Consider the following 13,713-nt stretch of genomic DNA (forward strand, 5'->3'; position numbering starts at 1 on the left):
GGAGATAATATATTTTTGAGACTATTTTCCTATGATAATGAAGATTGCCAGAAAATAAATCTAATTTTGACCACTAATAAGGATTCACCAACATAAAGGGCCTGCAAACAGTTACATCTTACAAAGAAAACTATTTTGAACATTAGGAGAGAATGCTTACTGATAAAAATATTAGAAGTTGAAACTCAAAGTATATGAAACATACAACTCATTGGACTTCTGACTTAAACATAAAACATTATTAAAATAATTCACTGACCTAGACAAGGAGAGCCAAACTTCTCAGGTTTCTTTTTTTTTTTTTTCTTCTGAGTTATAGCTTTGACACAAGTTTTTCATTATTTTAGTCCCTCGGAGGAACAGATAATTGCTCTCTCTTGCCCTTTAAAATGTAGCTAGGGAGGAAGAAGGCTCCAGGGGGGAAAACAAGAGAAGTAGAGGGAATGGAAAGGCAAGTAGCTGAATCTGGCTACAGGCAGAGACCTGGAGGCCAAGTTCTTTGCAGGAGAACCCTTAGAATCTAGAAGACCCTCTCCAGGCAAGGATTTCATTCATCCAAAAAAAGACAGCCAGAGAAATCTGTCACTTTAGCAAATCTCAAGCTCCAGTTTGAAAGCTACAGTTGGAGGGGAGCCTGGGTGGCTCAGTCAGTTAAGCGTCGGACTTCGATTCAGGTCATGATCTCATGGTTCGTGGGTTCGAGCCCCGCGTCGGGCTCTGTGCTGACAGCTAGCTCAGAGCCTGGAGCCTGTTTCGGATTCTGTATCTACCTGTCTCTCTGACCCTCCCCTGCTCACGCTGTCTGTCTGTCTGTCTCTCTCTCAGAAATCAATAAAACATTAAAACATTAAAAAAAGAGAAAGCTACAGTTGGAANTTGTGGTAATGGAACAATAGTTCTTTCTATGTATTGACTATGGTGAAGATAATGCAAATCTACACGTGATAACACTGCAGAGAACTACACACACACACACACACACACAGACACACACACACATTTGTGTATGTAGAACTGGTGAACTAAAGTCTATGGATCATATCCTTGTTTCGCTATTGAACTATAGTTATATAAGATGTTACCACTGGGAGAGGCTGAGTCTAGGATATGGGGGAGCTCCCTTGTTTTGCAACTTCTTGTGAATCTATAATTACTTAAAAAAAGGAGTGAAAAAAAGGCAAGGGAATCTCACACACACAAACATACACACACACACACACACACTCACCCTAAATTCCAGGGCTTTTCAAACTTTTCTACCCAAGTACTCCTAATCTAGGAGAGAGGGTTGGGGATAGGACACTCAGAAGCAGAGCTCAAACACAGATTGTTTTATCGCAACAAGCATGGGGCTTCTGCATTCCTTTGTAATTAAATGTAATTTTTGAAAAAAAAATACTCAGGAAAAAACCCTTGATATTCTGAGAAGGCACACAGCATTTATTTTGTGGTTTCACCTACTGGCTGGCACGTGGACCTTACTCCAGTTTGAGAAGGATAGATCTAAACCCTCTCACACATATAGTATGTGTCTAACCCTTTTATTTAACTCTTTCCCTAAGCTAATGTGTACAGCCATATAGGTACATAAACACTCTGATTTCTGATTTTATTATTTTACTATCCTTCTTTTTCCTTGACTGTGTGTATGTACATGTGCACACACACACCAATTCAAATGGTCTAAGGACCAGAGCAGGAATAAAAATGCATTCTAAATGTATTAATAAATATCCTAGCCTTGTCCCAGTCACTTCGCCAACAGACTAAATGAGTAGTGAGCTGAGACGGTACCTGTTTTAGTTGGTGGAAGCCAGAATGGAAATGGGAATTGAGAGTTGTTTTGTGTGTTTTTGTTTTTAGTAACAGAGATTTAACAAACAACCCAAGTAGTAACAGAAAGGGAAGGAACTGAAAAACAAAGTTACTTTTATATTGAAAAATATATGCTAGGAGACCAGAACAAATGAAAATATTGATTTAATCTCCAAAGCAGGCTATAGGCATTTTATTCCTGCATTTCTGTTATTTTGATATGGAATGTACTCCTTTTTAAAAAATGTTCTAATGCAATGCTCAGGGGAAAATTACTTTTGGAGTCTATACAATGCATCATTTTTTAACCCACTCCATCTTGGTTAGAAATTATAGCGTACCTGTTGGCTGGTTCTGACATTTTTACTGAAATTATTAGAGAAAGACAGATTCAGTCACACTGTGTACTAACAACTGAGAAGAAACACCAGGACTGTTTTTAAAAAAGCAAAAATTTTAAGTCACTGAGTAAGCATCAAATGATTCCGCATGGCAGAAGAGATGGAAATAGGGCTGCAGTTAAACCACAGAGAAAGGCAGCTGGCACTGGTTCCCCTTTTCATGAAAAGGAAAATGGGGTCACAGTCCACAATTTCCATGAGTACATTATAAGAAATAAAGCAAATGTAAGAATAAAAGTGAGTGGGGGGGGGGGCGCCTGGGTGGCTCAGTCGGTTGAGTGTCCGACTCTTGACCTCAGGTCATGATCTCATGGTTCGTGGGATCGAGCCCTGAGTCAGGCTCTGCACTGATAGCATGGAGCCTGCTTGGGATTCTCTCTTCCTCTCTCTCTGGATGTCCCCCACTCATACTTGAACTCTCCCTCTTTTAAAATAAACAAACTTTAATAAAAAAAGAATAAAAGTTGGTGGTTCTGCAATCTTCACAACACATTACCTCATCTGTGCTGATGAGAAGCTGGGACCAGCTATTCCACTCAGGGCATTTGTCTCTGTCTTCGAAGGTAACATTCTCAGAGTTCCAGCAACAGTGTTCATGGTTAAACCAGAATCCCTCTGTGCATATGCCTTCTTTTAAGTCTGTCATCCAATGAGCAGAAATGTCTATCAAGCCAGCTAAGGAACCTGATTTGAGGGGAAGGAAGGAAAGGCCAAAGTTGTCAGAGAAAACAAGGGAAAGGGTATCAAAATAATAGGTAATCAAACTTTCCCCATTCCATCTGTAACCTCTTTCTGATGGTCTGTTTAATTTCTACCTATCTCCTCTAATAGATTTCACCTACTACATTTCATTACATGCCTGTACAAGAGCATACAAAAAAAATAAACATTGTCTGCATTAAACACCGTGTCTGTAGAATTTCTATATACAGGGAACGTGGGGGGAGGCAAAGTGGTGGGGAGGAAGCAAGGGGCCATCAGATTTGCCTTTTAACTGATTTACATGGCAAAGACTCTGCTTTGATTTACAGTTGATAAATACTGATCCATGGAGACAGTTGAGTTTATTAAAGGTCATTTTATTCTCACTATTATATAAGATTGAGAAAATGTAGACTGCCTGTATTGAAGAATATTATATGATATTTATTTGACATGGCTCAGGGAAGGAAGGGAGTTGACGAAGACTATGGGGAGAAGAGCTTAGCCTTGTTAGCAATTTTTCTTCATGGATGAGGGAATCTGAGCAGTGGCAGGAAGGCATTCTAGCCTAAGGGAACTGAATCTGTAAAAGTGATGGCTGTGATGCACTTGGAAAATTAGATGAAGCTATAGGACATGAATATTCTGAAGTTTTCCTAGTGAAAAAGAGCAAATGATATTATATGCATCCATCAAAGAAAATTATGAGAAGATGAATAGTGAACGGGGATTTATGTGCTATGGTTAATAGACTGTTAGGGTTAAGACAATTATAGAAACTTCTGGTCTTCTCATCATTTCTGTAGTCCAGTGGAAGAAACTCTGGCATAAAGAAATTAAATGGTCTAGAATCATGCTTTAGGGAAATAGCAAAGACATCATAAAATTCACAGCCCCTGAATTCCCAGACTGTTCCTGCATTCAGACACACTGCTTCTATTGTTGCTCTGCAATGCTTAAAAACAAAATGCCCTGTGTGTATGAGGGAAAGAAAAGTATTCACTGGCCACCTAGTGACAAGAAATACATTAAAAACTTGAGGATATTACAGCTACATTCCAACAGACTGGAGGCCATGTTATGTGTATGTTTGGGTAGGTGCTAAAAGTGTTAACACAGGTTATTTACATACTTGAATAACCTACTCAAATCTAACACACTATTTGACACCACTTGGCCACGCCTACCTTCTCCTCCTTCTAACTCTTGCTGCACTTACTACCCAGATTCAGAAATTAACATGTGTTACAGAGTTCGGCTTGTTCTCCACACTGTTTCACCTATGCATGTCTTATTTTACCTAATGTAGTACCCTCAATCCTATCTCCCATTCTACTGCCATTGCTTCTCCTTTTCCTAATTGGTCCCTTCTTCCCTGGTTACAATTTTATCAAGTTTCCCCTACCCTACGGAATAAAATGCCTCCCCTTGTCCTTGTTACCATTTCAAGCTTCTGTCCCTTCTCTCCTTCCAATGATTCCCAAATATCTCCAAAATTTCTGCACTGGTTGCTTCCCCTTGAAATCTGACTCCTAATATTTATGAGATAGCTTTCCAAGGTCATTGGTATCCTACCAATTGCTAAACTATATAATCTTTTCTCAGCCTTCTTCCTTATCTGCAGCCTCTCTGCAGTACTTGGCATTATAGACTACTCAATCTATTATTAGCCAACTCTAAACTGGCCAGACCAAGGGCTCCTGGGTGGCTCAGTTGGTTGAGTGTCCGACTTCTATGAGATCAGGTTTTGATCTCACAGTTCATGGGTTCGAGCCTCGCATCAGGCTCTGTGCTGACAGGTCAGAGCCTGGAGCCTACTTCAGATTCTTTGTCTCCCTCTCTGCCCCTCCCCTGCTCATGCTCTGTCTCTCTCTCCCTCATAACTAAACAATAAAAAAATTAAAAAATAAAAAATAAACTGGCCAGACCATTCCCCCTCTCCTGTGTGAGCCAGAAGGAGTGGCTTTAACACCCTAGACTACAGGTTGGAAATTATGGCCCAAGGGTCAAATCTGCCTCTATGCTTATAAATAAAGTTTTGCCTGGTCTCATCCATGCTCATTTGTTTATCTATTGTCTGTGGCTGCTTTAGTGCTACAGAGACCACTTGGCAAACAAATCCTAAAATATTTACCATCTGGCCCTTTACAAAAAGACATTGCTGACCCCTTCCCTAGATAATCTTTGAAAACCCAGCTATGGATGAGCCATCCTCATTGCAGCAGTCATCATACATATACATGTCTGTACACACATGTACACATATATGATATATACACATATACATACATATATATGTATACGTGTGTATTATGTATATATGTAAATAATATTTATTTATATTTACTCCATGGCTCATACATTTTTTTCTAGGTAACGGCAGCCATGGTGCTGTTAACAATTGTGGGCCAGAAAAAAAAAAAAAAGCTATTGTAAGCACTGTGCTAAGAGCCACCTGTGCTAGATCTCATTTATCTACTTCTGTCCTCACAACAAACATNAAAACTAGCAAGCAGTGGGGTTGGGATCCAAATCCAGATAGCTGCAAAGTAGAGGCTGTGCTAATGGCCATCTCATGCCATCTACCTCCAAGTTTCCCACTTAACGTCTCTTTCAGCTCAATATTTCAGATCTTCCTAGGCCCATCTTTTAATGCCACAAGTATACAACTCAGCATCTCTGTCAGGTGTTCTTGGCTTTCTGCTTCCCCCATGGGAGGGGAAGCCTGCTGTGGAGCCTACTTTCAAGTGTACCATTCCTAGTTAGATCGTATTTGGAATGGCTTGGGAGGTTGACAGAGATGATAGGAAAAGGTAGGACCATCCCACTCCTCAGCCAGTATGAAAGAATGAGATTGTAAGCTTCTTGAGGATATGAGCCACATCTTTCATGCTGCTCTTCAACACTAAATGAGAGAGAAGATGTTTAAGAAATAGCTACAAGGTCTCTCAGGAGGTTCTCTTCTATATCTTCTCTTATAAACGTCATGTAGTTATACATTAAAAAAAAAAAAAGAGAGAGAAATGATTGTCAGGGCACCTGGGTGACTCAGTTGGTTAAGCATCCAACTTCGGCTCAGGTCATGATCTCACAGTTAGTGAGTTTGAGCCCTGCATTGGGCTCTGTGCTGACAGCTCAAAGCCTGGAGCCTGCTTCGGATTCTGCGTCTCCCTCTCTCTCTGCCCTTCCCCACTCACGCTCTGTCTCTCTGTCTCAAAAATAAACATTAAAATTTTTTTAAAAAATGATTGTCTCTAACAGAAGGGCTCTTCTTCAAGACAATCACTGAAAGGCATGCTAACAGCACCTTAAAGTGGATACAGTATTTTATAGCATACAAATGCATTTAAATACATTTCCTCATTTAACCTCATTTAAAGGAAGGAGATGCAGGTATTAGTATCCCTTTACAGATGGGAACATCATGCTTCCTAAAGGCCCACTAGCAATTTATTTCATGTAGGCAAATAGTAAAGCACAGCACTCGACTCAGTTCATGGACTGGGGGAGGGACACACCATGATTTTAGGAGATCTGTTTAAAAAAAACAAACATAGTTTACCATACCTGATAAAAGCCCAATAAGTAGCATCAACAACCAGCCAGAAAAAGCATCGCTCACACTGTGAATTAAGGCCCATGTTGACTCTTTGCTTTTATTGGTAATCTAGGGAGAAATGAGAAAAAAATTAGAACGCTCTATACACACCCTTGCTTTTTTACCTTAAAACACACAATGAAGAGGCACAAAGACAAATCTATTCATCAGGAATAGAGACCAATTTGGAGTTTCTGCTCAAATAATCCTGGGCTGAACCAACATCACCAAGAACTTGGGATGCTTAGTGAGCCTTGTCTTACTGAACCCCACCTTCATCCACAGTACTGTAGTGGCTCCAAGTACCTTAGTCAGGGATTCCCCCATTCAGCTGCTAATTTTGTATCCCGTCAATGTGTTTTGCTTATTGCAGTGGTCTCTTTCTGCAACAGACATCAGATATTCTAAGGATGGTCTCTAGATTGTTTTGCAAAGAATCAACAAACCCGGGCTTATTTGAGTAGTAAAGGACAAACTGAAGCTTGCTGTCGAGGGCAGTGCTTCAGGGCTGGCAAGTTCCAGATATTAAATGGTATCAGGGATGCTTCACTTTATTTTCAAAAACCTGCTAGGAATAGCTGAGGCTATCAAGAAGTGCAGAAAGTTTTACCGTTTAGGTCCTGGCCCTGTCAATTTAACCCTTCAGTGCCCACATTTATTTCAAAATCAAGTATTCTGACAGCTTTGTCATTGGGCCTCCCCCTTTTCTGAACCTCTATTTCTTTTTTTTAATGTTTTATTTATTTCCGAGAGAGAGAGAGACAGTGTGAGCAGGGGAGGGTCAGAGAGAGGGGGAGACATGGAATCCGAAGCAGGCTCCAGGCTCTGAGCTGGCAGTCAGCACAGAGCCTGACGCGGGGCTCGAACCCACGAACTGTGAGATCATGACCTGAGCCGAAGTCGGACGCTCAACCAACGGAGCCACCCAGGCGCCCCTCTGAGCCTCTACTTCTTATATTTGAAACTGTAACTTAGCTGCTCCATCTTCATCTACAGCAACATCACAAATCATTATAAAATCATTATAAAAATTTTAAAATCGGTTTAAAAATTCATTTTGACCTGAAACTTTAAGTTTCCAGTTTTAGTGCCCAAAGTAGATGAGGTAATATTTTTCAATGACAGTGTTTCCATTCTGATGATGAGCGGTTCATGCAAAGGAAAAAGTCCTTTTCGAACACTTGATAAACACATTCTAATTGATTTTTTAATTTTTTTTTTTATTTCTAGGAGAGAGAGAGAGAGAGAGAGAGAGAGAGAGACAGCGTGAGCAGGGGAGGGTCAGAGAGAGAGGGAGTCACAGACTGAAACAGGCTCCAGGCTCTGAGCTGGCAGTCAGCACAGAGCCCGACGCAGGGCTCGAACCCACGAACCGCGAGATCATGACCTAAGCGAAAGTCGGACGCTCAACCGACTAAGCCACCCCGGCGCCCCACATTCTAATTGATTTTGAATTGTCATTAGTTGGCATAATGTGTCTCAGCTGCAGCCATTTTCATATAGTGGGAAATATGCCCTTGTAATATCATGGGTGACTTTCACAATGTAAATAACATGTTGAATATGCAACTGATGACAAACTGAACTCTGAATTACAGAGAGCAAAAATTCTAAAGCCTGCATAATGAACTGATATGATAGACAGGTATGTGTGTGTTCCCAAACGGCAGAAACTTTATGAAAAACATGAGCGTTTTGTAGAGATCCTCTTCTTTAGTTAGGATAGAAAACTCCGTGAGATTATCGAAAATCCAAGGATTACAGAGGAATGTCTCAAAACCTGTACCTGGGACAATAAGTGGTCATGAGAAGACCAGTCAGGAGCTGGGAATGGCTTAAGAATTAAAAGCAATCTGAACCTGACTGCTTAAGAGACTTGCCTGGCTCTGAGAAAGGAACCACGAAGTCAGGAGAGAAAGGGACCAGCTCAAAAATCAAATTTCAAATTTGGACTGAGAGCAGAAATAAAATGAAAGAAAAAATATCAACACCTAAGGTTGGTGTAAGAAATNCCTATCTTTTTCATAAGCTCCCCATGTGGCCCTGATATGAGCTAGAAACTGTGATTTACTGATTTAAATGATACACAGCAACAAGTTAAAGGCAAATGACCCTGGCAGACTGCTTTAGGGAGTTTTCGTGGTACTCCTAAAAAAGAAAAGTGGGGAACTTCACCAAATTCTAAAGAATCTGTGCCATAGCCATAAGTGCCACCTATTACCTGTCATATTAAATTAATGTCCTTAAATTGGATTTGATTGGTCTTGGGGGTTTCAGTTGAATGCACACATTTTCTTTTACAGCTGTCTGAGAGCCATAATTGCAAGGACTTTATTTCATATGNATTCTTTTAAAACAAGCCCCATTTCTTTTCTTTGTTCTAAAAACCCTGTTTCAAAGGAAAACCATAAAAGTGAAATGAGACAGAGGAAGATGATCTCTGAAATTTATTTTGGTCCCCTCCACCAAGATGTCTTCACCTCTTCACATAGACAATTATACCCATTTCAGGGCTGCCAAGGATCCTGTTCAACTACTTACTATAGGAATATAAATCAACTTTAAATATAAATTCTCTTAAAATCATAGACAAGATGCCCTAAAAATAAAAATAAATTAGAAAATAAAACTCCACACTGCTAATGGAAACCAGATTCAGCCACATCCAGGGCAGAAGGAGAGAATACATGTAAAGAATTACAGATCTTCAACTTCTTTCCCTGCTGTTTCCTAACACTTACTTATGTACCCTCTTTCGTCTTACCTCTCGGTGCCTATCCCGGTCTCGAGACTTCTCCCTCACCCAATCAATTGTATTGAAATCATCATAGGTCCCCACACCAGGGATTGGCTCCTCCAAGAAGTCCATCATCCTATTTGAAGAACCTATTCCTCCACCATTGTATGACTTGTCCTCTGTATTGAACAGGAAATAAACATTAGTACTTCAGACACTAAACATTTTTTGAAAGTTTATTTTGAGAGCCAGAGACAGAGAGCAGGGGAGGGGCAGAAAGAGAGAGACAGAGACAGAGAGAGAGAGAGAGACAGACAGACAGACAGAATCCCAAGCAGGCTCTGCACTGACAGCATCCCTAACCCCCGCCACACAGGGCTTGATCTTACAAAGCATGAGATCAAGACCTGAGCTGGAATCAAGTTGGGCGCTTAACTGACTGAGCCACCCAGGTGCCCCTGGACACTAAACATTTTACTACCTCCTTTCTGACTACCAAAAGGTGAGTCCTTAAACCATCAGATGGTTACAGTTAGGTTGGGCTGATAAAGCCATATAATCACCTGGTGGGAACATCCACCACATTCGGAAGTCTCTATGGTCTAGGCACAAAATGATGAGTGTCTTAAGGCAGTATGAACAGAAAGGAACAGATGAACATGACAGCACAAAGGGAGGCTGACAGGACTTGTAGCACAGTGGGAAAGGATTTATGAAACAAAATGCAGGAGCTTGGAGCAGCTTAGGTATTTCAGTTTCTGTTATGGAAGGAAGACAAAAGGGTCAAAGATCTTTGTAGACATATCACATCAGAAACCATTTTACATTTGTAAGGCAGTAATTCAATTCTAAGAGGTGACTTTTGCCTGAGTGGGAGCTCCAAAGAAAGCATGCCAGCCTCTTCAAGAGTTAAGCTGGCTGGAATGTACATATTTCCTTTCAATAGGTAGACTTTGATCCCTAATGTAATGGGCTTACGGAAACTTTTACTGAGTATGTCAGAACAGTCTAAGACTTACAAGTAGAGATTTAAAGACCATTGCATGGCTTGGTTATGAAATGTCCATCTCTGATCCTTCAATGGAAGAAACATAATCACTTGCCCAACCACAGTCCTTTATCTGCTTTGCTGTTAGCTCTTCTGTCATAATTACTTATGCAAATGTTTTGTCTTCCTCCCTAGACTGGAAGCTCTTTGAGGGCAGCCCCATATCTGAGTTATCATTGCCTTCTCATGTCTAACACATATCCAAGATTCAATTAATATCAGTGGAATCAAGGTTTATTCGCTGAACTGTGGGGATTAACCAGAAGTATTCAAACTCAGAAGTTGCACACACATAACGTTACTCAGTACTCCTTGACAAACTTGTTCAAAATACTTCCACCATCCTCTGGTGACACAGTATTTCCCTATTAAACACAAAAAGCATTCAGGAATTTATGCAAATGCACACTAAGGGAAAACGCAGAGTAATGCTATCATTGAACTCAACCAGCCAAAGCTCACATTTGCAGCATCAACCTTGGCAGCGACAAAGCTTTATCCAGACTGTTTGGTGATGGATCCCTCTGCAAAGAAGGCCAAAGTAGGCCCGAGCTGCCACCCATCCCCCCTCCATCTGCATCCCCATCTTCACTCTAAACTACTACAGACAACTTCAGCACTCTCATAGGGTGAGTGAGAATTAACACCCAAGCTGTACCTGATTTATAAATCATTAAGTCTTCCGAATACCTAATTCAGGGTACCTTTCACCAGCAACACAAGGAAAAGCTCTACAGAATCTACAGAATTCTACAGAATCTAAATCATATTGAGGGTGGGGGTGGGGCTGGAGTGGAGGAGGTGAGCAAGTTAATCTTAAAACCCCTAACCAAAGTCCTTTCCATATCTTCAAGCCTACCTGGCTGTAAAATGGTTGGCTGCTGAATCACCAGCCCAGCATTTCCTATCATGTCAGTGGCATATTGATAAAGATTAATGCTGGGTGTTTGAGAGCTTGGAGGGAAACAGCCAGCTAGGAAATGAGGGCAGAAGAGAAGTAAAGTATGGTGAGAGGGGCAAAAAACAAAAACAAACAAACAAAAACACACCAAGCTGTTTCAATTTTCAAGACAAATGCTGACATGAACACAGGACACCAAACAACCAGAAATTTACTTTTTAAAGCAGGTTAATGCTCCAAATAAATTTTCTCTGGTTTAAGGGCTCTCCTTTCAGGAAAAATTTAAGACGGATTTTGTGAAACTGATTTTTAAAAGTGTTCAATAGCTATCTAATGTTACACCGTATAGCAAATGAGGCCACCAGCTCTAAGGATATTAAGACAAAATGAAGATCTGCAACAGCTTCCTAACAGGAAAGAAAGAATCTTATTACATCACTAGGTAACACGAGCACTGCATCATCCTTCTTTGTAGATAGTCTCCTGTTAGAAATGCAAATTGTCAGGCAGCTCTGAAACAGCAGGCAGTGATTAGAAGCCAACAACAGACTGCTTGTGATTCTCCAGATCCCCTTCTCCCTGGGGTCACACTTCAGTCCTTGGCTGGGCTCAAGTCTGCTTACCTTCAATCACAGCTTTCTTTTTTTCTGCCTCAAGGAAGAAATAACCTTGGCAGCCCGCATTTGGTCATTTATGTTGAGGAGCTTTTACAGAAGGAGCCCCGGTATGAACTGCTTTAGAAGGGCACTTGCTGCGTTCTCTGCCTTTCTCAGGAACAAAGGCCACCTAAAGAACCACCAGTGTTCCCCGCGGTCAGAATGTGATGTCACTGGTGGAGTCACGTGACCAGACCCTTGGACCAGCCTTGGAGCAAAAGGAAGATTTTTAACGGAGCACAGAAGCCTTAAAGATGTAGTCTCATCTAAACGAATGGCATCAAACTGGGGCAGTCGGCTTGGTTCACAAAACTGGGGTCCAGACAACTTTGAGTCTTTAAACCTTATTTAGCAGAAAATCCAAGAAGGCAAAGGAGGAATATCTGAAAGCATTTAGAGTTACAGGGATCCTAAGTAAAAAAGGGAGAGGAGAAAATATAGAAAAGCCTTTTTAAAGAAATTGCACTGGATAGCAAAAACAGAGAAAAATCTCAGAAATGTAACACTGAGTGAAAGATGCCAGACACAAGAGCACATAACATGATTCTATTCATAGAAGTTCAAAACCTGGCAAACCTAAACTATAACCTGTTAGGATACAAATGTAAGTTGCTACATTACAAAGAGAAGCAAGAAAACGACAAAAGTAAAGACAGTAGTAGCTACCCGGAGGAGAAAGGAGGTCACCATCTGGATAGAGCACATGGTGAGGGTGGGGCTTCTGGAATGCTGGTAATTTTTCTTTATTTGAGTGGTGGTTACCTGAGTGTTCACATTATAATCATTCTTTAAAATGTACACATGTGTTATATGTCTTTCTATGTACATTTGATAATTAGAGAAAATTATGAAAAAGGGAACTGCATGTGAATTTAATCTACAAGCTCAGCTCTTTAATAGCATGTAGTAACTTAAAAACTCAGATTACAGTCCAGAAAAGGAGTTGTTTCTTCATATTAGTTCTCTACCCAGCAAGCAATATCAAATCTGATCTCACTAATCCAAACCAGGGAAAACCAGCTATTTCAGCTGTGAAAATAAATTCGCTATTCTATTTGCATTATTTAAAAGGCTTTCCCTTCCCAGGCCCTATTTCTAAGGCTATTCTTCAGCAGGTCTTAATTAACTGTGCAACAATGCCAGTCGAGTGAAGAAGAATGAAATCGTTATCTCACAACTTCTTCATTGAATCCGTAGGACAGCCGCTGTTAAATATTAATCCAGTCAGTGTGCTCCAATAATCAGACCTAAACGGAGGGCTTTAAAATGTTGTGATCACTTTCATCAATTCTTAGGGCCCAATGCATCCTGAAATGTTATTACAACAAAACCTTATGAAATGTGAGGAACTTCATGAAACCAGTGTGCTTTTGGTCTGGTCCGTTATTATCATGACATCTCAGTCCCTTGATGAACTAAACTAGCATTAATGAGAAGAATTAAAATGAAGTGGCCACTGATGGTGTTGTGGCAATGAACTACAAAGCTTAAAAATCAAAAGCTATTTGTGGCTCAAGTGTGATTGTGTTATAGAGCTGTACTTTTAGAAAAGTGTGTATATCTTACTCACAGAAAATAGTACGTCTAAACTCATAAGCCTCCTTCAAAGTCATTCTTTATTTTTTATTTATTTATTTTTATTTATTTTTAATATAATAAATATAAATATAATTTATTTATTTTTAAATAGGCTTCACATCCAGCATGGAGCCCAGCATAGGGCTTGCACTCATGACCCTGAGATAGAGACCTGAGCTGAGATCAAGAGTCAGATGCTTAACCTACTGAGCCACTCAGGTGCCCCCAAAGTAATTCTTTATTAAATAGAATCCTATATATATTTTCTGAAGGCACC

At 40.4% G+C, this 13,713-nt stretch overlaps 1 protein-coding gene across 3 annotated transcripts in view; it reads right to left on the reverse strand.

The window, feature by feature from the left end:
* Window positions 1-13,713, reverse strand: part of CLCN5 (chloride voltage-gated channel 5) — a 42,156-nt gene that overhangs the window by 13,809 nt on the left and 14,634 nt on the right. For all 3 annotated transcript variants that reach the window (XM_077753053.1, XM_077753051.1, XM_077753052.1), the window contains exons 2-4: window positions 9,281-9,432; window positions 6,486-6,585; window positions 2,713-2,900 (exon numbers count right to left, since the gene is read on the reverse strand). In XM_077753053.1, the coding sequence (XP_077609179.1) occupies window positions 2,713-2,900; window positions 6,486-6,585; window positions 9,281-9,432 (440 nt within the window). The remainder of the gene's footprint in view (window positions 1-2,712; window positions 2,901-6,485; window positions 6,586-9,280; window positions 9,433-13,713) is intronic.

This window comes from Crocuta crocuta, unplaced genomic scaffold (genome assembly GCF_008692635.1).
Source record: "Crocuta crocuta isolate KB4526 unplaced genomic scaffold, BGI_CrCroc_1.0 scaffold601, whole genome shotgun sequence".
Classification (NCBI taxonomy): Eukaryota; Metazoa; Chordata; class Mammalia; order Carnivora; family Hyaenidae; genus Crocuta; species Crocuta crocuta.